General features: G+C 36.3%; 1 protein-coding gene across 10 annotated transcripts in view; it reads right to left on the bottom strand.

Moving 5' to 3' along the window:
- UBR2 (ubiquitin protein ligase E3 component n-recognin 2) overlaps positions 1-25,467 on the bottom strand; it is a 114,786-nt gene that overhangs the window by 73,167 nt on the left and 16,152 nt on the right. For all 10 annotated transcript variants that reach the window (XR_010835098.1, XR_010835099.1, XR_010835100.1 and 7 more), the window contains exons 3-5: positions 9,585-9,663; positions 7,612-7,725; positions 1,103-1,233 (exon numbers count right to left, since the gene is read on the bottom strand). Coding sequence is in view for 7 of the 10 variants with exons in the window: in XM_067006224.1 (XP_066862325.1) it covers positions 1,103-1,233; positions 7,612-7,725; positions 9,585-9,663 (324 nt within the window). In the remaining 3 variants the exon portion in view is untranslated. The remainder of the gene's footprint in view (positions 1-1,102; positions 1,234-7,611; positions 7,726-9,584; positions 9,664-25,467) is intronic.

Below are 25,467 nucleotides of genomic sequence, written 5' to 3'. Positions count from 1 at the left end.
ATGAACAGAAGTAAACAATTTGACAGAAGGAGAACCAGCTGGACCTGAAATCTAAGTGGATATGAGTGACTCAGGTTTCTGGATTGATGAAATGCCATTTACTAAGATGGGAAAACATTACGAGAGACGCAAGTTAGATTCTTTTCCCTTCTATGCTGGTGGTCCCAAACTTGCAATGGAACAGAAAAATAAAAACACAACTCGTCTATTCTCTACGGTCTAAATTTGGATCTCAGATTTAGATCTTAGTTGGTCCCCAACTCAAAATACAAGATAAAGTCATGAGGTAACTAAGCCATTTTCAACATTTCCAAAAAAGGAATACTAACTCCTCATTTTACTAAAAAACAACCTAAAACCTAATTATTTGGAACACTGTTGAGAAAGCAAAAAAGAAACACCACCAATGTCCTTTAGACTCTCACCTGTATTCAACCTTAACTGTGAATACAATTCCAACAAGTTTGGCTAGAGTTAAAAGTAGAAGAGAAGGCTGCTTGAGGCAAGCGCATTCATGCAGAAAAGTAAGCCCTTAACCTTAATACAGCTATAGCAGAAACCAGCTCTCTGGCCACAAATTTGCAATCTCCTCAATAATCTAAGAACAAATGGTAAAAATGTTAGATGTACTCTAAAAGAAGCACAAAGTGTAGAATAAATTTTATACAAATTTAGAATCAAAAATGGTTAAAATTGAATTTGTGCATTTAGTCAAACCAGAAAACTCACTTAGATCAAAGTGCTCATTCCCTAATCAAATCTCATAAACAAACAAAAAGAACTGTAGAGTTAACTTAACAGCTTTATCACACAAAGAAGAGAAAAATGTCTGTGCTTGAAACTAGTGGTAGAGCCTTGATGTGGCTAAAATATGGCTATAAATCAGCGAAAGCAACAACAGGGAAAAACCTCTACCAATTAAATGGCTCACACATATTTAAAAACTATAAAACCAAGGTTATTATTATGCTGAAAACTAATTATTAAAAAAGATTATGTTCTATCCTAGCTGTATTAAAGTTAATTTGAGGAATTAGAATCAAAATGGTTAAAATTGAGTGTGAGCAAATACAAATACAAGGAATAAACGGGTTGTACTTACACCATCTCTAACTCTGGTGGCAATTCACTTTCCTTTTCCCAGGTTAATATCTCTACTGCATACCGAAACATAATAGCAAAAATGTTATAAGTTCTTGCTATCACATCTTCTGATAAATGCACAAGAGGATCCTAAAAGAACAGAAAAAAAAAAATGCAACCATGTTAAATGTACATTAATTCTCCTTTTTCCCATTCTGCCTCCCTCCTCAAAATACTACTGTAAAAAGCTGACTGATCTTCCAGCTTCAGCTTCTCTTCAATTTGATCCTATACATTACATCTCAGCAAATCAAACTTCCTAAAACATTCTGTTCATAATAATCCATATTACTGAATCATATGAACCACAATATTCCATGGCACTCCAATGCCTAATAAATAAATCTAAAAATTTTAGGATGGCATTCTAGGATCTTTAAAACCTAACATCAAACCACGGATACAGCTTCACATCCCTCTAATCCCCAATTTCCAGAATAAACACAGGAATGTTATCTAAGGATGGACAAGTAATATTTAGTTTTATAGGTATAAAGGAGAGACTGATTTTGAGGATTCTAAAGGGGAGAAGTCAACAAGGTCAGAAAACTGCTCCTCGATGTTGTTAAGAATCACTCACTTTCTCTCAGCGAGTCAAGTTGTGTATGTATTTAACAGAGAACTTCGTACATCAGACTTAATAGTGAATAAGTCACTAAATTTCAAGGTTAATGTAAAAAAGTATTACTATAAACATACTCTAAGGTTATCTTTCAGTCAAGGTTGGCAAAATGTTTTACGCAATCTAATCTTAATGCTTTATCAAATCTAAACATGTTATTTAGCTTAATGGCTAAATAGTGTTATATTCATCTCTCAATAAGAAAATCAATATATTCCAACATCATGGAATGGGAACCAGCATATTCTTGAAAATATACATAAGGATACAGAACATTTTTGTGCATCCTCACCAAGGATCAGCTTAGTGGAACTCATATAAAACAAATGGAGAAGGAGAATAATATCAAGGATGAAGGAAAAAAGACAAAGATTCCTAAAGGAGATGGGTCTAGGGCTTAAAGAATATAAGAAGAAGTAAAGTAAGAAAAAGATTTTCCGAAGTCTTACAGCACTTTTTACCTACAACTCTTCTCAATAAACTGCTTTATATGTCCCATCAAAAAAAATTTTTTTTATACTGCTACCAAGGTTTGCTACTATTTCTTATGGAGACTTTAGAAGTTAACATGGCAAAACCACCTGTTACAAAGAAGGTACTGGAACTGGGGATTCATAAAAGATTGGCTATTAATCATAATAATATGAATCTCACACTGTACTAAAATAGAAAGTAGTTTTCTTCGTGGTACTATCTCACTATATAGTCATTCCATTTCTTACAATTATGTCCCATAGTACAAGACACTTAGAGGATTGAAGAATTATGATAAACAGGATATATAAGAATTAAATGGTGTTCAGACAGAAACAACCGCCAATTCTTGAGAATCCAAGCCAATAGTGTCCAAATTCTGTTCTAAAAATCCCAGGGCCTGGTAGAGATGTTTCCTATTTGAAATACACACCAGTTTAAAAACATATGATTATGTTTTTAATGGCCTATGGATTTAGGCCTATGGATAGATTCTTCTGCCATCTTTGTATGCACATGTTCACTTCTTGAAAATGGGTCACTGATTAAGAAACATTATTTCTGAAGTGAAGAGATGCTAGGCTGTGCAAGTCTACTCGTGTACAATGGTAAATTAAATGCTATTTGAAAAGACTTCTGTTCCAAGTGCTCGGATCACAGCATAAGTCAGTTGGAATGAGAAAATTAATAACCATCTTATCCTATGTTGTATTATCTAAGACTAATAATTGTTTTTGGTGACATTTATGTTAGAGAATGCAAGCCTTTGTCAGTGAGTCAACTTTGATTTATTCTTCTTCCAAACTAGAAGAAGAGCATGTTGTTAAAAAGGTTACCTGTGGTTGTGACTTCCCTGGTGGTCCGGTGGTAAAGAAACCGCCTTATGATGCAGGGGACGTGGCTTCGATCCCTGGTCAGGGAACTAAGATCCTACATGCTGCAGGGCAACTAAGCCCATGCACCACAATACTGAGCCTACGTGCCGCAAACTACGGAGCCCATGTGCTCTGGAACCTGCTCACCACGATTACAGAGCCCACACGCCCTGAGCCTGCATGCCACAACTAGAGAAGAGAAAACCTGCCACCACAACTGGAGAGAAGCCCACGCACCACAATGAAGAGCCTGCGCGCTGCAACGAAAAGTCCCACGTGTAGCAACTAGACCCGATGTAGCCAAAAAAATCAATCAATCTTTTTCTTAAAAAAAAAAAAGAAAAAACAGCACATATTATAATAGAGTTTAACTGCTGTCATATGCAAATAAGGTATGAATGAGGGTTTTCTTCACACTGCCCAACTAGAAATAAACTAGAAACCACAGTTATGAATCGACTTTCTAACAAGAAATAATATACATTCCAACTTATAAAAAATAAATTCATTAGTAATACTGCTTTTATTTGTTTTACTACTGGGATTTCTTAATTAAAATTTTATTTAAAAAAATTCCACTGCCAAAAAATGTTTTCAAAAACCAGTATACTGTACTGTCAGAGTTGTCTATACTACCTAGGTTTAGAGCCCAGCTCTAGCACTTACTGTGTGGGACACTGTAGGCAAGTTTCTTAATCTAAGACTCAAGCTTCCACAGCTATAAAATATGGGTAACAATAGTATTTATCTTACAGAGTTGTTCTGAGAATTAAATGAGATAAGCCAAGAATCATATTTAGCATGATATTCAGCTACTAGTTACCACTGATCTATATTCAAATGGGATGAAAGCAGCATTGATAAATGAAAATATCAGATAAAAATTTTTTTACTGAGGTTGTTCATTCAGTTAATATATGTTATTGAATTAAATTTCATTCCAAAAAGGATTTACAGCAACTTTTTTTGGCCAAGTGCAGCTTGCGGGATCATAGTTGCCCGACCAGGAAGTGAACCTTTGCTCTTGATAGTGAAAACATGGAGTCCTAACCACTGGACCTCCAGGGAATTCCCCTTCAGCAACTAGAATACATCCAGTGTAATAAAACAGTATTAAAAAATAGATATACAAAGCAGGTAAAATGAAAATAAAGGAAGGAAAATAAACTTCAGTCAAGATAACATCTATTTATAAATGCCAATCATATAAATTTCCATACAGCTACTACAGCCAAGCTGTTTTCAAGATGCCCCAACAAAAGGAAACACAGTCAGTTACCAGACTCACACCAAGAAAAACGTAACATTTCCTAGTGCAGAGACCTAAAAGAAATTTCTTACGGTTTTTATAAAGATCAACAAAGGAGACACTAGGAAAGGTACCATCCCACCAGCCTCCGTACTCGCCCCCCATGCTCAAGGGCCCATTTGGAAACCTAGTTGGGCATTTATTGTTGTCACGGTGATGGAAGATGCTATTACCATTTTATAAGTGGGAATTAGGTATAATAAACACATTGCTTCTGACAGTGAATAGCTGGGGTCAGTAAAGTTTTTCTGTAAAAAGTCACTAAGTATTTTAGTTTTTGCAGGCTACAGGGTCTCTGTCATAGCTACTCAGTTTTGCTGTTGTAGTGGAAAAGCAGCTATAGACAATACATGAACAATTATGCGTGGCTGTGTTGCAATAACATTTTATTTATGGATAATGAACTTTGAATTTCACATAATCTTCACATGCCACAAAATACTACCCTTATTGATTTTTTCTTCAACTATTTAAAAATATAAAAACCATTCTTGGATTATGGTGGTGCCAGTAACAGGTTGCAGACAAGATCCGGCCTGTGGGGCCAGAGTTTGCTGATCCCTGGCCTGTACAATGAAGAATGTCCCACCTCAAATGCCAAAAGTTGAGAAGACCTGTCGAACTTCTAAACACTACCCCAATAGAAATATATAATCAAATTTTTTTCAACTTTTTCTTAAGATGTAGGCTGAATGTATAACAAAAAAATTACATTCAATAAAAACAATTCTATGACAGGCTAAAAAGGTTCATTTCAAATATTATATAGCTTTCTTCCATTTAAAGCATAAAACAGAAAAACCCTAGATAATGTATGGATTTAGTGAGTGGGGGACCAGGTATGCTAAATAATGTTATCTGATATCTTTTTAATATCTTATAGTCTTCTCAAAGACTTCATTTCTCTTAACTGAATTCTTAAATAGGAATTAAATAGCAAAGTCTGGAGGTTCGATTCTCTGTCAAGTTGCTGGAATATATATTCTCCAGGCAGGACCATACAATTTCAGGCAGGCAGGTTATTTTGCTGGCATCTTCTAAAAATTCAGGAAACTAACCAAAGTCTTCATTATTTGATAGCTACCCCACTAACGTATGAGGATAAAGCCAAGAGAGTAACTGCAGGCAGATTCATAATTTTTCTTAGAAAATTTAAAGCAAACAATCTGGTGGTATCTAGTACTTTCATAATGTTGAGCCACAATCACCTCTATCTAGTTCTAAAACATTTCTATCATTTCAACAAAGTAAAACCCCTTACCAATTAAGCAGTTTTTCTCCATTCTTCCTTTCCCTATTCCCTGGCAACCACCAGTCTGTGTTCTCTACAGATTCTGGATATTTCTGGATATTTCACATAAATGGAATCATACAGTGTGTGACCCTTTGTGTCTGGCTTCTTTCACTTAGCATGATGTTTTGAAAAGTTCATCCACGTTGCAACATGTATCAGTACTTCATTCCTTTTTACAACTAAGTAATATTACACTGTATGTCTATCCATTCACATACTGATAGACATTTTGACTGTTTCCACCTTTTGGCTATTATGAATAATGCTGCTACTAATGTGTGTGCATGTACTTATTTGAATACTTTTTTTTAATTCTTTTGGGTATATACCTAGAAGTGAAATTACAGGCTTACGTGGCAATGTTTAACATTTGAGGAAAATTGCCAAACTGTTTTCCACAGTGCTAAATCATTTTGCATTCCCACTAGCACTGTACAGAGTTCCAGTTTCTCTATAGCCTCGCCAACACCTATTTGCCACTTTTTTGATTACAGCCATCCTAGTGGGTGTGAAGTGGTATCTCACTGTGGTCTTGATTTACATTTCCCTAATGTCTAATACTCTTGAGCATGTTTTAATGTGTTCGTTGCTCACTTGTATTATATCTTCTTTGTAGAAATGTCTATTCAGGTCCTTTGGCCATTTTTAATTGTGTTGTCTTTTTGTTGTTGAGTTGTAAGATATATATGCTGGATACCAGACACTTATCAGATATGACTTGCAAATATTTTCTCCCAGAGTCCTAAAGTTTTACCCCAGCTTTCAATTTTTTTCAAAAGCAAAACCATTTTTCCAAATATGTCTTTGTTTGCCTTGCTTATATTTTTATATACAGAATGCCAACCCAGTATGTAAGAGATAAAAACAGAGCTGCTCCAATTGCAGAGGAGAAATCTGAAACCCCGACCACTTGACATCTCTCTGTAGCAAATCCTAGAACACATGCACAAAGCAAATGAAACACAAACAAATATATATGTTTTCTATAGCACTGAATCATTTTGCACAAATTTTCATCTGTCTAAAACACAGTGAAACACAGTCTAAAAGATACTGTCCTACACCATAAGTTCTCTGGTCATTCTGTTAAAATATCTGAGACCAGGAAGACATGTGCACTAGAAAGGACTATTAGTGTCCACTTGCCGCAAATCAGTATCAGACCAACTTACTAACAATGAATAAGTTCTTTTAATGTACCCACCTCTTTGTCACTTAAAATTAAAATCTGAAATAAGGATCTTAAATCAAACATCAGATTGTCACAAATGGCAGAGTTTCAAGTATTTATTTAGTGAGAGCCCATTATATCATTACAAATATCATTTAGAGGAAAAATAATAAAGGACCAACAACAATTTTAGAAAGCATATATTTATAGCTGGAACGAGTATAACTTGTACTGAGCTATCATCCCAATGTTTGGTCCCATCACATATCCAATGACATTGATTTACCGGGAGATGATGAGTAGGATTGGCTGCCATGTAGGACTACAGAAAAGAAAGGTATCTGATCTACAAAGTCTTAGTCACAACACAAACAAAACCCAACTAAGTTAACTGATCTACATACACAGGAAAAATAATCCTTTTAATAATAAATGAGGACTTGAAAAAACTCATATATGCTTAAAATAAAACAAACAAATGCAAAAGTCCAAATTAAATTATATTTCTAGAATTTCAAGTGTGTTCTACTAATAATGGTATGCCATCCATAAAATGCAAAAAACTTTCGAAGTATATACTTGGTCACTGTTAATAGTGAGAGGACTATTGATATTTTACTTATCCATTGCTATATTATAACCTAATTCTTATGTCTGAAAATATTTCAAACACATGGTTAAGACAGTATTTCCTTAGGAACAATTTTGTGAAAATGTTTTTACCTCTTCTTCCTCAATTTCAGAGGTGTTAAGTTCATGTTTCTGACAGTAAGGACCCTCTTTCCAAGCTTCAGTATCACCACAGTCACAGAAACCTCCACCTCCTGATGTTGTCATCTTGAAAAAAAATTGTAAAGTATCTTGTCAATAAGTATTTACTGAGGGCTATCGGATTATAAATAGGAATATCAAGTGCTAAGGAAATAACATTGTGAAGTGTTAATTTCTTTGGAGGGATAAAATTAAATAAAATGCCAAACCTCTCAATGTTTTAAAGCTGATTTTAAATAAGCCTATAGGCTAATTTAAGTGATTTCAAAATAAAATAAGCTACTCTGTAGTGTCTAGCAAGCTACAGCTATTTTAAAGAGGTAAAATATGTCCATTTGCATGACTTCCTAATTAGGAAAATAACAAGGGTTTTCTTGCTAGGTTTTGGCTAAATTGGTATACTGTTGGTATCTATGCTACCAGGTTATAACATAATAGATTCAAGAGTGACAAAGATTCCTATAGCTGCTGTCTACAAACGTCTAATACGAGTGCATCTGCATTAGAGAAAGTGACCAAAAAAACTATAGAAATAGTTTTTCTTTTCTAACACTCTCTAAATAGCATTCTTTGAAAAGGAAGGAAGCTCTGGAAACAGAAACATGGGAGTGCCTAGTCATAAAACCTTTTACCACCTGTGGGCTTCAAAATTATTCATGCTTCCTTAAGATGTAGCAATGATTCAAGGAATCTGGCAAGATAAAGCCTATTATTTAATAATTACTAGACTGGAAATTCTGCTTTTTAATAAAATACTGTGAGAGTTTATGGATGGGCATGTGAGAGTTTATGGATGGGTATGAGAAGGAAATTTTAGAAAGAGCCTTTCATATTTTGCCCAAAGTAAGTATTTGTGTGTTACACATCACAAGGTAATTAATGTAAAGTCACAAATGACAGTTATTCTTAGGGGCTGCAAAGATATATGCCAAGAAACATGGGCAGGCAGCCATATGGAAAATGGTAACCTCACCCTATAGCTTTTATGCGTGTTCTGGTAACCAAAGATAGGTAGAACAGTTTAAAGGAAACTAGGATTCTCTTACTGATTTATGAAAATAAAAAGAACACACAAAATTATGAATTCAATTGTGCAGCTGTTTTAGTTCACTGTTAACAATACTCGGGTAGAGTAAATAAAAAAACAAACAGGAGGAAAAGTCTTGAATCAAAAGTCTTGAATTAATAAGAAGATTGCAATATTTCTTTTCTATCTTTATTTGAGATTAGGGTGAAAAGTTCTAGCTACTAACAGTTCCCTAAATTTTTGAATGTTCATAGCTCTGTCTACAGCTTCCAGTAGAGGAACCAGGACAGGCTTAGCAATATTCTGCCTATGTATTTTGTATCCCTGAATTAAAAGCAAACATACTTGATTTTTGGAAGAGTATTGATTGCATTACGGCAGTTAAAAAAAAAATTGGTTAGTCTTATGTTCTGAAGTTGGCCCTTTTCTACATTGTAGTAGATGCCTCTTTAATATTAAGAAATGACAATTCTGTAGAAACTGACCAATAGAACCATTTCTTAAAGGTATAATCCTGTCACTTTTACTTAATTGCTCACTCATCTCCCTTCAGAACCTCCCTCTTGCATTTTAACTCTCACCTTTATCCTCTAATTTTTGATAACTTGCTTTATAAACCTAGAATTATAAAGATAATAAACATTAAAAAAATAACAAAACAAACTAGTTGAAAACCAATACTGAAAGCTATAGTCTTTTAATCTTAAACCATGTGTTCCATGAAATATGGATTCATAATTCATCTCTACACTGCCATTGTATGTTTAATGGTATTTGAGTAACACATTTCTTAAACCACTCTCCCCTGTTTCAGTGTTAAATCTTGGAATTTTAAAAAGAAAAGGTATCGAGTATAAAATTCAATACTAGGTGTGGTTATTATCTGGATATTACTAACCCTATATCGATGGTCTCTGTGAATACTTCCCAAAAAGCACTCCATGCATAAAACACAAGTTGGATCAACTGCACAGTCTCTGTAAAGTTAAAGAAAAAAAAAAATCAGAGTGTCATAAAATAACTGTATATTTTACCACATAACATTTCAAATTGGAATCCATCTTGGAAGAGCCAGAAGAGTGAAATGCCTTAGTGTTAGAAGAAAAGAAATTATTTTTTCCCAAAGATTTGTCAGATGTTTGATCAATGAAGTCAGCTTAAGAACCTGCTTCTCATACTGGATGTGCACTAGGGGGTCTTAGAAGGCACATATTACTAGAACGGCCATTTTCCCTAAAGATTTGAGGAAATCCTATTTTATATTAAAACACACAGATGTATATGGAATAGATTCTAAATATTATAAATTCTTAAGATATTTTAACTAATTTAAATGGCAATAACATATTAAGTGTTCAATATACAGGCTGACATGGGTCTCCACACTCGGTCTGTATATCTGATGGTCACACAACACCTATGGTTCATAACACGTCCTGATGGGGGAGTAGGAGTTCCACAAAGTGAATGGGCTGTGAGTGGTGCCTTCGATCATTTCATTTGCTTTTATCATACTGCCATTTAGATAAATTTACAGATCATATCTTAAATAATTTCTATGATTCTATGAAATGAGATGGGGAGTCATGAAAATCTTTAAATTTTCCCTTATCCTTGTTTCTGTATCCTCACAGGCGACCACTCTACTATGCCTATTGTGTGCCCTTTAATTTGTATGTGTTCTTGCAAAACGTTTTTGAATGCATGTATTTTTTAAAAATTTTTATTTTTTAAATTGTAGTTGATTTACAATATTTTATTAGTTTCATGTGTATAGCAAAGTGATTCCTATATGTGTGTGTGTATATATATGTATTTCAGATTCTTTTCCATTATATGTTATTACAAGATGCTGAATATAGTTTCCTGTGTTATACAGTAAATCCTTACTGTTTACTGAGTGCATGGCTTTGTTTTTTTTTTTTTTTTTTTTTTTTTTTTTTTTTTTTTTTTTGCGGTACACAGGCCTCTCACTGTTATGGCCTCTCCCGTTGCGGAGCACAGGCTCCGGACGCGCAGGCTCAGAGGCCATGGCTCATGGGCCCAGTCGCTCCATGGCATGTGGGATCTTCCAGGACTGGGGGATGAACCTGTGTCCCCTGCATCGGCAGGCAGACTCTCAACCACTGCACCACCAGGGAAGCCCCATGTATTTTTGATGTGTGCAAATCTTACTGTGTTATATCTCATTCTGTTCTTTTTCAATTCTGTAACATAATCCATTCATTTTGTATGTGTACATTTGATTTGCTGCTTCTGATTGGTATATAATATGCCATGGCATGTATCCAAAACATTTTTTCCTCTACTATCCCTGCACCGGACACCTGGATTACCTCCAATGCCTTTCTACCACAAATAATGCTGCAATGAATATCCCTGTAAATGTTTTCTTATGGATCTGATTGAGATTTTCTTTGGCATATAAACTCAGAGAAGAATTGCTGGGTCATATACATACAGAGTTTTAATTCTGAGTGCCATGCTACTGTCCAGAGTGGCTACATGTGCCCCAGCAGTGTGTAAGAGTTTTTATAACCTGCATCTTCATCAGCATTTGGTTTTTATCTCGTTTGCTAATATGTACCAGCTTAACATATATGAAATATCTTACTGTCTTTTGTTTGTTTGTTTGTTTTTGTGTTTTGGGGGCTGCATTGGGTCCTCATTGCTGCATGTGGGCTTTCTCTCGTTGCAGCGAGCGGGGGCTACTCTTCATTGCAGTGCATTTGCTTCTCATTGCAGTGGCTTCTCTTGCTGCAGAGCACGGGGTCTAGGTGCGCGGGCTTCAGTAGTTATGGTATGCAGGCTCAGTAGTTGTGGCTTGTGGGATCTCGAGTGCAGGCTCCGCAGTTGCGGCACATGGGCTTAGTTGCTCTGCAGCATGTGGGATCTTCCTGGGCCAGGGCTCGAACCCGTGTCCCTTGCATTGGCAGGCGGATTCTTAACCACTGAGCCACGAGGAAAGCCCCTATCTTACTGTCTTAATTTGTATTCCTCTGACTGCTAATACATTTGAGCAACTCTTCATATGCATACTGCTTTGAGGATTTCCTTTTCTATAAACTGCCTGTTTATATCCTTTGCCCATTTTTCTGCTGGGATTGCTTTCTTTATCTTGTTTATTTGCAGGAGTTTCCTATATAGTCTAGTTTAGAGGACATTAATCACTTGGCAATTTAAACATTGCAAATATTGTCTCCCATTTGTCACATGTATATTAGTTTTGCCCATGGGGTCCTTTGTTAAATAGAGCTCCCTATTTTGATGCAATTAAATTTACACACAAATTGGTTTGTGCTTTAAGGTTTTAGAAGTTCCTTCCCCAACCCTAGGTCACAAAAATATATATGTTTTTAAAGAAAATAATTTTCTTCTATTAAACCTTTTGGTTTTATCTTCCACATTTAGGTGTTTAATCCACCTGGAATCTACCTTTGCATATGATATAGGATAGAGATACTGTTTTATTTCTCCATATATAATGAGCTGCTTTTTCTAAAACCATCTACTAAACAACCTAACTTTTACCTATATCCTAGGGTCTATTATTTAAGCTCTCTAAGAGTGATCTATTTGTTTGCTCTTATACTATACCACACTGTATTACTATGGCTTTTTGTAGTATTGATGTATCTTAATATCTGATAGGGTAAATTCCCCTTTATTCTCCTTTTTTAAAGGTTGATTTAACTATTTATCAATTATTATTTATTCTTCTACACAATAGGTTTACAGAGTTCCTCGAAAATACCCAGCTAAAATTTTGACAGAGATTACTTGGAATTTATTGATAAACTTCAGAAGTAATAACATCCTTATAAGAGTAAATTATCATGTCCACGATTATTTCCTATATCTTTTATTGAAGTTTTAAAGTTTTAATATGAGTCCTATGTATTCTTCATTAGACTAATACCTAGGCACTTTCTAGGTTTTGTTTTAATGATACACATTTTTAAAAAATTTCATTTCCTAGTTGGTTAAGGATGATGAAAAGAAATAGCATTGATTTTTAAGACCCTTGATGAACTCAAGGCAGTTTTAATAGTTTGCTGATTCTGTTTTATTCCCCTTAAGTAAATGTGTATGCAGTCTGTACATAATGACAATTTTATCTTTTTCCTTACAATAGTTATTCTTTTTCCCTTATAATGTTGACAAGGACTTCTAGTAATATGTTAAACAAGAGCAGTAATAGTAGGCATCCTTGTCTTGCTTTAGATATTAAAGTAAACACATCTAAGTATTATGTTCACTGTAGGCTTACTAAGAAAGTGCTCTTCTAGAAAGAATCAATTTACCTTGTCTTTCCTATATAAACTGTGCCTCAAGGTTATCGAAGGATCGATGAGGGACTGTTTCTTTCATAGAAGACTAGCTTATAAACAAAGAAGAGATGATAAATTAGAGTAGCACCATTTTGCTACCCCCTAATGAATAACGACCCAGGAAGCAAGCATCAGTGACTGATAAAACATTAGGTAAAAAGGCTGATGGAGGGACTTCCCTGGCAATGGTTAAGACTCCGTGCTTCCAACACAGGGGGCACAGGTTAAATCCCTGGTTGGGGAACTAAGATCCCACGTGCCACGTGGCGCGCCAAAAAACATAAATAAATAAGAGGCTGCTGGAGACCTTCACGATGGTTGCATGTGCCAGATACCTAAAACCACTGATCAATTTTAACAAAAGCAGCCAAGCATCATATACCTCCTGATATTAAGAATTAAGAAGTTATGCATCAGGCTTCCTTGGTGGCATAGTGGTTAAGAATCTACCTGCCAATGCAGGGGACACAGGTTCGAGCCCTGGTCTGGGAAGATACCACATGCCGCAGAGCAACTAAGCCCGTGCGTCACAACTACTGAGCCTGCGCTCTAGAGACCTTGAGCCACAACTACTGAGTCCACATGCCACAACTACTGAAGCCCGCGTACCTAGAGCCTGTGCTCCACAACAAGAGAAGCCATCGTAATGAGAAGCCCGCACACCACAACGAAGAGTGGCCCCTGTTCCCTGCAACTAGAGAAAGCCCGCGCAGCAACGAAGACCCAACACAGCCAAAAATAAATAAATAAAAATAATAAAGTTCCCTTAAAAAAAAAGTTATGCATCAATAACGACGAAATTATTACCCCTCCCATAATAGAAGTTAATCAAGCCTAACTACCTGTTTCGAGGAAAGACAGGGAAAAAAGAAACATTTAAGCAACACCATGGGGCCACAATCAGCCAAATCTAGAATGTGGAAAATTCTACACGACAAATGACCTGGTTTCTTAGTAACATAATGGAAAAAAGAAGGAAGGAAAGAGGTAAAAGAGCTATTACAGTTTAAAAGAAAAAATGAAGAATTAACAGCCAAATGCAATGTGTGAACTCTGAATTCACAGTGATGAGTCAATCAGGACAATTTCAACTCTGCTAGACAGCAGATAATATTAAGGAATTAGTGTTAATTATTTTAGGATATTAATGGTTATATAGAGAAAAAAGGTACATACTGAGTATTGACTAAAAAGAGCATGTTGTTTGGAATATGCTTCAAAATAATCTAGCAGGGGTATGAGAGTGTATGTGTGTGTATATAGATTAAAAAGAGTTGCCATATATTGATAATTGCTGAAGCTGAGCAATGATTACCTGTCACGTCTATTGTACCACTCACCCTACCTTTATTATGTTTGAAACTGTCTATAATAAAAAACTTTAAAAAATCCAATACACAAATACTCAAAGTTCCCTTATATATTCTTTGTTTGCTAAGAATTAAATCACAAACAATAATTGAAATAAATAAAATGCTTTTCTGAATCAAATCAGAAAAACATTTTTCTTTTCTCAACTATTAAAATGGTGAATTACATCAATAATTGTTTTAAAGATGAACTATCTTTGGATTCCTGAACTAAATTCCATTTGATGATGTATCACTCTTTTAGTATATTCTTGGATTCAGATAGCTAATATTTTATTTATGATCCCTTTCATCGACATTAATAAGGGAAATGGCTTTATAATGTCTCCTCTTGAATTTATCAGGGTTTCAAATCAAGCTTATTAAGTAGCCACATAAAGAGTCAGGCAGTTTTCACTCTTTCCCTCTTTTCTGCAGTAACTTGTTTAAGAAAGGAATTAACTGTTCCTTCAAAATTTGATAGAACTCACCCATACACAGTCATCCAGGTATGTGATTTTTGGAAGGGAAGATCTTTGATTACCATTCCAATGTTTTCATACTATATTCAAGTTGCCTATCATTTTTCTACAAATTTATCCATTTCATCTACATTTTCAATTTTTTTTAGCATTTACTTATTCATAATTCTCATATTTCAGAAGTTGTCAAACTTTCTTAGTTCATGGCATCTTTAGTGTCTCAACAGTTTCTTTCAGGGTATCACTAGACTAAATGAAACACCTAATCATACTATTTATCAAACAGACCCAAAGAACTTAGTACCTGTTAGGCACTGCACAATTTCTCAAATCTTAGAATCAGACTGGATACCGCCACCCTCATTTCTTATTCCACAGGTATTTGCTTTTTAATCACAACAACGGAGAGGACCCAGCTTCGGCAAGAAATGACATCACTAAAAGGAATGCAGTGAGTGTACTTCTCAATCTTCATTCTGAATTTTATATATGTGCATCTTCTCTTTTCTTACTCAGTTTTCTCAGAAAACTACCTTAATAATCCCAAAGAGTAAGTATCTCAACTTTTTACTTTTGCTTCATTTTCTGATCTTTTTATTTCCTTTCTTCTTTTTCCTTTGAGCATGCTCATCTGTTCTATTTCTACAAACTTCTTGAACTCAATGTTTACCTTATTTTTCTTTTTTAGCTTTGAAATAATTTTATTTATAGAAAAATGGCAAAAATACACCCATACCAAGCTTTCCTTAATGTTAACCATAGTACAAGGAAATTGTACCAAAAACATTGGTACAATATTATTAACTACAGACCTTATTCAAATATCATAGGTTTTCCCACTAAGGTCCTTTTTTTCTCTTCTGGATCCAACACAGGCTCCCACATTACACTATATGTCATTTCCCCTTAATCTCCTCTAATCTCCAAAAGATTGACAGTTCCTCAGTCTCTTCTTGACTTTGAGACCATAACCCTTTTGAAGAGTACTGGTTAGTTATTTTGCAGATGTTCCACAATTTGCGTTTGTGATGTTTTCATGATTAGATTGAGTTATGCATTTTTGGCAAAAACACCAGAGGAATGATGCTGTGTCTTTCTCAGTGCATCATAACATGGGGCATGTGTTGATTTGATATGTTTTATTATTGGTGATGTTACCTTTGCTCACTTCATTAAGATGGTGTCTGCTGGATTTCTTCACTGTAAAGTTGTTATTGTTCCTTTTGTAATTAAATATATTTGGGGAGATACTCTGTGACTATGCAAACATCCTCCTATTTCTCCTCAAAATTTCACCCACTAGCTTTAGCATCTACCAACGGATCTAGACTACAATTATTACTGTGTTACTTGCCTAATGGTGATTTTGTTTTATTTATTAACTGTAACTTTTCAATACAGGAAAACTACTGAAAACATCCCTTCTCTCCTGTTTATTTACTCAAAGAGTATGGACTCATGGATATTTATTTTATTCTATGGGTTATAATTTAATACTATCATTACTTATTTTATTACCCAAATTGTTTTAGCTGTGGCCATTGGGAACTCTTTCAGTTTGGTCCCCATGCCCTTTCAACAGGCCCTGTTCCTTTTTGAGCACTTTCTTACCTCTGGCAACATAACACGTTCCAGGCTTATTTTATCTTCCTTGTACCAGCCCTGGAATCAATCATTCCTCCATGGAACTCTGATTCTTTTTATTGGACAATGGTATTTAGAAACCAGTATTTGGGTACTGGGTATGCTCACTGCTATGGTACTTTCACTGTTTCTAGGCTCTTTCAAAAGACACAGCCAGGAAATGTATGTTTGTATAGTTTATTTTTAACCTTTCTTTTTTGGAGCAAACATTTTATTTTTTTTTTATTATTATTTTTTTTTGCAGTACGCGGGCCTCTCGCTGCTGTGGCCTCTCCCGTTGCGGAGCACAGGCTCCGGACGCGCAGGCTCAGCAGCCATGGCTCACGGGCTCAGTTGCTCTGCGGCATGTGGGATCCTCCCGGACCGGGGCACGAACCCACGTCCCCTGCATCGGCAGGCGGACTCTCAACCGCTGCGCCACCAGGGAAGCCCTGGAGCAAACATTTTAAAGTTATACATTTCCTTCTAAATACTACTTTAGCTATGTCCCAAAAATTTCAACATCTTTTTTTTTTTTTTTTTTTTTTGCAGTACGCGGGCCTCTCATTGTTGTGGCCTCTCCCGTTGCGGAGCACAGGCTCCGGACGCGCAGGCTCCAGATGCACAGGCTCAGCGGCCTCGGCTCACGGGCCTAGCCGCTCCGCAGCATGTGGGATCTTCCTGGACCCGGGCACGAACCCGTATCCCCTGCATCAGCAGGCGGACTCTCAACCAATGTGCCACCAGGGAAGCCTTAACATGTAATCTTATATTCAGTTCTGTTTCTAAATTTCCTCAGTAATTTCAGTGGTTTTCTTTTACTTAATGTTAGCAATGTTAGTTCCCGAACTTTGTTTAACCTACTCTTCTGTTATTTGTTTCTAATTTTTTTTGCATAAATATAATGGGAGAACAATCTGCATGGCTCTAAGCCTTGAGAATTAAGTGAGGTTTGGCCTTTAAGACCAAATATACAGATCACTTTTTTAAAAATTGAGATATAATTCACGTATTATAAAATTCGCCTTCTTAAAGTATACAACTTAGTGGTTCTTAATATATTTACAAGGTTGTGCAACTATAACCAACCGGAGCATTTAGAGAAATGTCTATTCATAATTGGGCTGTCTTTCTGTGTCCCTTATGTTTTCTACCATAAATCTTATATTTGTCAAATATGAAAACTGCTACTTTAGCTTTCTTTTGTATCATACTTTTTGCCTGGTATATTTTTCTCCACTGTTTCTATTCCTGTTTTTAGCTACTTTCTGTTTTGCTTTGCCTCTCACAGATAACATTTTTGGATTTTTAAAAATCTGAGAACCACTGTCTTTATATTTTTATATAATTATTAAGAAAAGTAAAGCCAGTCCTCTAGGAGCCCATCATTTAACAGAAAAGACAAATGTGCATAGTTACTGTACCAGTCGTTAAATGCCATTATATTAAAGGTAAGTTGGGGGTTGGTGAAAGCACCCATCTCCAAACTCTCTTGATCATGGATCCCTTTTATTAAAATGTTGAGAGCACGCACTATCTATCTATATGTAAATATACTCATATTACATATATATTTATATTAATAAGTTTATATTGATAGGTTATACATATGCACTGCTGTACTAATTAGAGTCCCTCAATTATACTGTAACTGGAGTCCCAAGAGTGGCAAAAACAAGGCAGAAAATATATATGAAGACATAGTAACCTAAATTTCCCAAATTTGGTTAAAGACATCAACTTACAGATCCAAGAAACTCAAGGAGCCCCAAGAAGATAAATACAAAGAACATATAGCTAGGTGTATCATAATCAAACTGTTAAAATTCAAAGATAGGGCTTCCCTGGTGGCGCAGTGGTTAAGAGTCCGCATGCTGATACAGGAGACACGGGTTCATGCCCTGGTCCGGGAAGATCCCACATGCTGTGGAGTGGCTGGGCCCGTGAGCCATGGCCGCTGAGCCTGCGCGTCTGGAGCCTGTGCTCCGCAATGGGAGATGCCACAACAGTGAGAGGCCCGCGTACCGCAAAAAAAAAAAAAAAAAAAAAAAAAAAAAAAAAAATTCAAAGATAAAGTAAAAATCTTGAAGGCAGCTAGAGAAAACCAACACATTTCACATAAGGGAATATAGATATACTAATAAAAGCTGACTTATCATCAGAAACCATAGAGGTCAGGAGTGGAACAGGATCTTTAAAATACTGAAAAGGAAAAGAATGTATCAACCCAAACTTTTATATTCAGGAAAATATACTTTAAAAAAATGAGCACAGACTTGAAGTTTCCAGCCCAGCATGTAAGAAGTTTGGAGGTCGCCACTTTGTCCTAACAACAGTAAAAAGCTGAACAAACTGAAATATCAACAACTCTTCTTAGATCTGTAAGACAAGTGAAGTCATAGGGCAAACTGCTAACCCCCAAATTGGAGAGACCAACAGGTGAATACAGAGAATCCCAACTTACGAGAGCAGAAAGCCACTAGCACAAACCTCCACAGGAACCAGTGCTGAGGTAGGGAAACATGAACTATAATTAACCAACTGTTGAAGGCTCAGTGTGATCAAGTTTGAAAAATTAAAAATTCCAGGGGGACTTCCCTGGTGGCGCAGTGGTTAAGAATCTGCCTGCCAATGCAGGGGACACGGGTTCGATCCTGGTCTGGGAAGATCCCACATGTCGTGGAGCAACTAAGCCCGTGCACCACAACTACTGAGCCTGCGCTCTAGAGCCCATGAGCCACAACTACTGAAGCCCGTGAGCCACAACTACTGAAGGCTGCACTCCTAGAGCCTGTGCTCCACAACAAGAGAAGCCACCGCAATGAGAAGCCTGTGCACCGCAATGAAGACCCAACACAGCCAAAAAAAAAAAAAAAAAAAAAAAATTCCAGTGACCCGGTCATTGGGGGTCCCACACTTTAGTGAGTTTAATTTCCTGGAGTTCTACTAGGTTCTCACAGTGAATATCAGAGAAAAATTCTCTCGTGCTTCCAGCAGAAGAAGGGTAAAAGGAACCACTTTGAAATACTCCAGAGCATTCTGTTCTTAACAAAGTCTGCCTGCAGAAGAAACTATTTAATCAGAGCCTAACCTGCTGGGGTATTATCAGTCAAACTGACCTGAAAAAAGGGAAATACCCAATTCCAGCCTGCTCTAGCCATCCTGTCCCAACTAAAGGGGGAATGCAGGGGCATTGAGAAACACATGTGAAGTTCACAGCTCAGAGGTACAGGCACACCAAAAGACTGAGACTTAATCACACGACTACAGAATGCTTCTATTCCCTGACCATTACCACCACGTTATTTTTTTTTCTATTATACATTTTCTAGCAGATGCTTTTGTTTTTTTTTTTTAATTTTATTGAAGTATAGTTGATTTACAATGTGTTAATTTCTGCTGTACAGCAAAGTGACTCAGTTATATATATATTCTTTTTCATATTCTTTTCCATTATGGTTTATCACAGGATATTGAATATAGTTCCCTGTGCTATAATGTAATACCCTGTTGTTTATCCATCCTATATACAATAGGATTGCATCTGCTAAGACCAAACTCCCAACACTTCCCTCCCTCACACCCCCATCTCCCTTGACAACCACAAGTCTGTTCTCTATGTTTATACCACCACTTTATTAAAGGACTATTTACAAGATCCCTTTTACCCAGCATATCACATGCCTAGCGATTAAGAAAAAATTATAAGACACACTAAAAGACCAAAAAATACACTCATCAAAATCAGACTCAGATATTGGAATTACAAACAATTATGGAATTAAAAACAATTATGGTTAATATGCTAATGGCTCTAATGGATACAGTAGACAGCTACCAAGAACAGATGGGCAATATAAACAGAGACTGAAATCCTAAGAAAGAACCAAAAAGAAATGCCAGAGATCAAAAACACTGAAACAGAAATGAAGAAAGACTTTGATGGACTTACTGGTAGATTGGATATAGCCAAGGAAAGAATCTCTGAGCTTAAGGATATCTCAACAGAAAGCTCTAAGCCTGATGTATGGGAGGGGAGTTTGGGGGAGAATGGATACATGTATATGTATGGCTGATTCCCTTTGCTGTGTACCTGAAACAATCACAACATTGTTAATCTGCTATACTCCAGTATAAAATAAAAAGTTAAAAAAAACCCAAACCTTTAAATATACATCTTGGGGGAAAAAAAGAAAGCTCTAAGGTTGAAAAGCAAAGAGAAAAAAGACTAGAAGGAAAACAACAGAATATCCATGAACTATGGGACACCTACAAAAGGTTTAACATATGTGTAATAGGAATACAAAAAAGAGAGGAACAAGAGAAAGGAACAGACTATTGAAAGCAATATTTATTGAGAATTTTCCTAAATGAATAGCAGGCACCAAACCACAAATCTAGGAAGTTCAAAGAACATCAAGTGGGATAAACACCAAAAAACCTTGTACCTAGGCGTATCATTTTCAAACTACAGAAAATCAAAGATAAAGAAAAAAATCCTGAAAGAAACCAGAAGAGAAAAACAACTTACCTACGGAAGAGCAAAGATAAGAATTACATCTGACTTTTCCTCAGAAACCATGCAAGCAACAGGAAAGCAGAGTGAAATATTTGAAGTTTTGAAAGAAAAAATGCCTACCAACCTAGAATTCTGTGCCTACAAAATTATCCTTCAAAAGCGAAGGTGAAAGGAAAACTTTCTCAGGCAACCAAAGTGGACTTGGGTTAGTTGTAATATATCACAAATTCTAGGGCAACCACTGAAAAAGGTAAAAAATATATATAACACTGATATGTTATGAAAAGAGTGGCTATATCAACATCTGATAAAATAGACCTCAAGACAAGGACTAGTACAAGGATTAATAAAGGTCACTGACATTTCATAATGATAAAATATATCAGTATATAGCAATTATAAATATCTGTGTATGTGGTTAATAAAAGAGCTTTTAGATACATGAAACATAAACTGATAGAACTAAAAGAAGTAAACAAATCCACAATCACATTTGGAGATCTTCATACCCTTTTCTCAGTAGCGGAAAGAACCAGTCATAAAAATCAGTAAGTATAGAAGACCTGAATGGCACAATCAACCACCTTGTCCTAATTGACGTTTATAGATTACTCATCCAGCAACTGCAGAATAAACCTTCTTTTCAAGTGCATATGGAATGTACAAGACTGACCATGTTGCTAAGTCATAAAACAAGTCTCAATAAATTTAAAGATTGCAACCTTATGTACACACTCATTTGGGCAAATGGTTTTTGATAAGGTACCAAAGCAATTCAATGGGCAAAAGAATAAACAGTGCTACAACAACTGGATCCTCACATGTAGTAATAAGTAAATGAAACTCAATCCCTACACCTCAATCCATACAAAAAAAAATTAGTTTTGATACAGATCACAGACCCACAAATAAAATCTAAAATTTCAAAGTTTATAGAAGAAAACCGAGAGAATGTCCTTGCCACCTGGGAGAAGGCAGACATTTCTTTAACACAGGAAACAATCATCATAAAATTTAAGCTGGTAAGTTAAACTCCATCAAAATTTAAAACCCCTGCCATCAAAAGACACCGTATAGGGACTTCCCTGGTGGCCCAGTAGTTAAGAATCCGCCTACCAATGCAGGGAACATGGGTTTGATCCCTGGTTTGGGAAGATCTCACATATCAGGGAACAACTAAGCCCGTGCACCACAACTACTGAGCCCGTGTGCCACGACTACTGAAGCCCGCGTGCCTAGAGCCCATGCTCTGCAACAAGAGAAGCCACTGCACCACAACGAAGAGTAGCCCCCACTTGCTGCAACTAGAGAAAGCCTGCGAACAGCGACAAAGACACAATGCAGCCATAAAAAAGGCACCATATAGGCAAGTCACAGACTGGGAGAAAATATTCACAAAACATGTCTGACAAAGGACTCGTATCCAGAACACATAAAGAACTCCAGAGAATTCCCGGCAGTCCAGTGGTTATGACTCTGCCCTCTCACTGCTGTGGCCCCAGGTTCAACCCCTGGTTGGGGAACTAAATCCCATAAGCTGCACAGCACGGCCAAAAAACCAAAACAAAACACAAATACAAAGAAACAGAACATATAAAGAACTCCAAAACTCAGTAATAAAAAATATAAAGAAGCCAATAAAAAACAGACAAAAGACTTGAACAAAAAGTTCATTAGTTAAATGGGCAATGAACACATGCAAAATTGCACCAACATTATTAGTCACTAGAGAAACTTAAACCCATATTGAGATATCACTATATACAACAGCTAAAATTTAAAAGACTGACAACATCAAATGTTGGTGAGAATATGGAACAAGTGTAACATTACTGGTGGGAACAAAAAAATATTTTAGAAAAAGTTTTGGCAGTTTCTTACCAAGTTCAAATATACCTGCTCCTTGACACAGCAATTCTACTCCTGAAGATTTATCCATGAATATTTAAATATATGTCCACAAAAAGACTTGTTTTGCAAATGGTTGTAGCCAGCTAAGATGCCCTCTCTTAGATAACGGTCTAGAAAAGCCTATCTTAATGGTGTCTTAATATTCCTAAAATGTTTCATAAAAAGCTGAAGATTTTTAATAGTGCAAGATTTATTATTTGGTATTTTATTTTATTTTATCTTATCTTATTTTTATTGTTTGGCTGTACCATCCAACATGTGGGATCTAGTTCCCCAATCAGGGACCAAACTTGTGACCCCTGAGGTGGCAGTGAGGAGTCCCAACCACTGGACCGCCAGGGAATTCCCTTATTTGGTATTTTAAACACACAGATTTATAGCTAAGTACAAAATAATAATGCCTAATACTTTAATATGTTGCATTTAATATAATGTTGGCATAAGCTGATATGATTCATGAAATAAACCATTTTCCTTAGCTTTAAATATTTAAAATACCTACCAAAAAGTAGAATGAGCTGATAAAAAAGAAGTCATAGAAGCTTTTTTTATGATACCCTCAAATTGAAACAACTCAAACGTTCATCAGTAGTACAATGGATTATGGGCAATCACAATACACTCATACAATGGACAACTACTCAGCAATAAAAAAGGAAACAATTTCTAATAATCATAGGATCATGAATGAATCAGATATATATTATGCTGAGTAAAAGAAGCCAGGCACCAAAGAGTATGATTTCATTTTGATGAAGTTCTAGAATGGACAAAACTAATCTAAGGTGAAAATATCAGAATAATGGTTACCTAAGGGCTGGAGCTGTTAACAAGGAAATCTCTAGTTAGATGGAAATGTTCTCTATCTTGGGAGGATGTGAGTTACATGAGGTTAACTATTGTCAAAAATGTACAATTAAGATTTGTGCCTTTTGAAATATGTAAATTTTCCCCTAAAAAATAAAGAACTCGGGCTTCCCTGGTGGCGCAGTGGTTGAGAATCCGCCTGCCGATGCAGGAGACACGGGTTCGTGCCCTGGTCCGGGAGGATCCCACATGCCGTGGAGCAACTAAGCCCGTGAGCCATGGCCGCTAGGCCTGCGCGTCCGGAGCCTGTGCTCTGCAACGGGAGAGGCCACAACAGTGAGAGGCCCGCATACCGCAAAAAAAAAAAAAAAAAAAAAAAAAAAAAGAACTCAAATAGGGTATCAATAGGAAAATTTTGGTGATATAAATCCAAGTCTCCTTACCCGAAAGGATTACCAGTAATCTATTCATACCTCTATTATTTCCTAACATCTGGACAAAGGCATACGTGTAAAGTTGATATTATACCCCACATACTCCTATGTTCGATCTTGCACCAAACTGGTGCATAAAAAATAAATAAATAAAAATGATCACAAATATCCAAACCAAGAATACAAGATTCATTTTAGACAATCACAGGAATCCAACCTATCTAGGAGATATCAACTTCCCACTCCCTGTTATTTTCCTAGGTTGGAGATAGCAAGGCAGACAAGGGAAATTCTAATATATTGAAGGCCACAGTGATAATACACAGCATTGAAATTTTATTCCTAGGTATCTCCCTTGGAAAATACTGAAACGGGTCTAAAAAGAGATGTGTACAAATAGGTACACAATGTTCTTTGTGGTTGCAGTCTGCTACAGAAAAAAAAATCCTAAAATTTACCAATTTCTAATTTCATTAATAGGGCAATCAAATAAATCATGGCCTGTCCTTACTATGGAAATACAGCAGTTAAAAGAATGATGTAGATTTATATATACTGACTGGGAAAGATCTCTAAGACAAATTGTTTCATGAAAAAGAAGCCACATTTACAATACATACAGTATAATTTCATTCATGTGTCACATCCATAATTAGAGGTAACCAATATTTTTTAAACTAACACAGCATTCATTTCAATCTCTGGACCATTCTTGTTAAAAAGAAACAGTCTTAGGAACTTCCCTGGTGGCGCAGTGGTTAAGATTCCACCTGCCAATGCAGGGGACATGGGTTCGAGCCCTGGTCCGGGAAGATCCCACATGCCACAGAGCAGCTAAGCCTGTGTGCCACACTGAGCCTGTGCTCTAGAGCCCGCGAGCCACAACTACTGAGCCCACATGCCGCAACTACTGAAGCCCGTGCACCTACAGCCTGTGCTCTGCAATGAGAAGCCACCTCAATGAGAAGCCCGCACACCGCAACGAAGAGTAGCCCCTGCTCGCCGCAACTAGAGAAAGCCCACACGCAATGAAGACCCAACACAGCCAAAATATAAAAACCAGTCTTAAAATAGAACTCTCCTAAAAAGAGATCAAGTGTTCAGTTTTTTAAAAAGCAAGAAACTAACAAACAACTCTTCTTACTAGAAATAAGTAGTTCTTCCATCTTAGAGCTTTATATTTCCAAACAGAAAAGGAATGAAACCATCTCTATCCCTCTGCTTAAGATATTTATTACTCATGGCTCAGTAATGTATTTTAAGACTGAGTATTCAGCTTAAAAAATCTTACATACAAAAATTCCTTATAGTTCTCCAAGTGCTTT

Source organism: Kogia breviceps, chromosome 10 (assembly GCF_026419965.1).
Source record: "Kogia breviceps isolate mKogBre1 chromosome 10, mKogBre1 haplotype 1, whole genome shotgun sequence".
Taxonomy (NCBI): Eukaryota; Metazoa; Chordata; class Mammalia; order Artiodactyla; family Physeteridae; genus Kogia; species Kogia breviceps.
The sequence above is the reverse complement of the archived record's forward strand: the minus strand, read 5'-3'. Positions and strand labels throughout refer to the sequence as shown.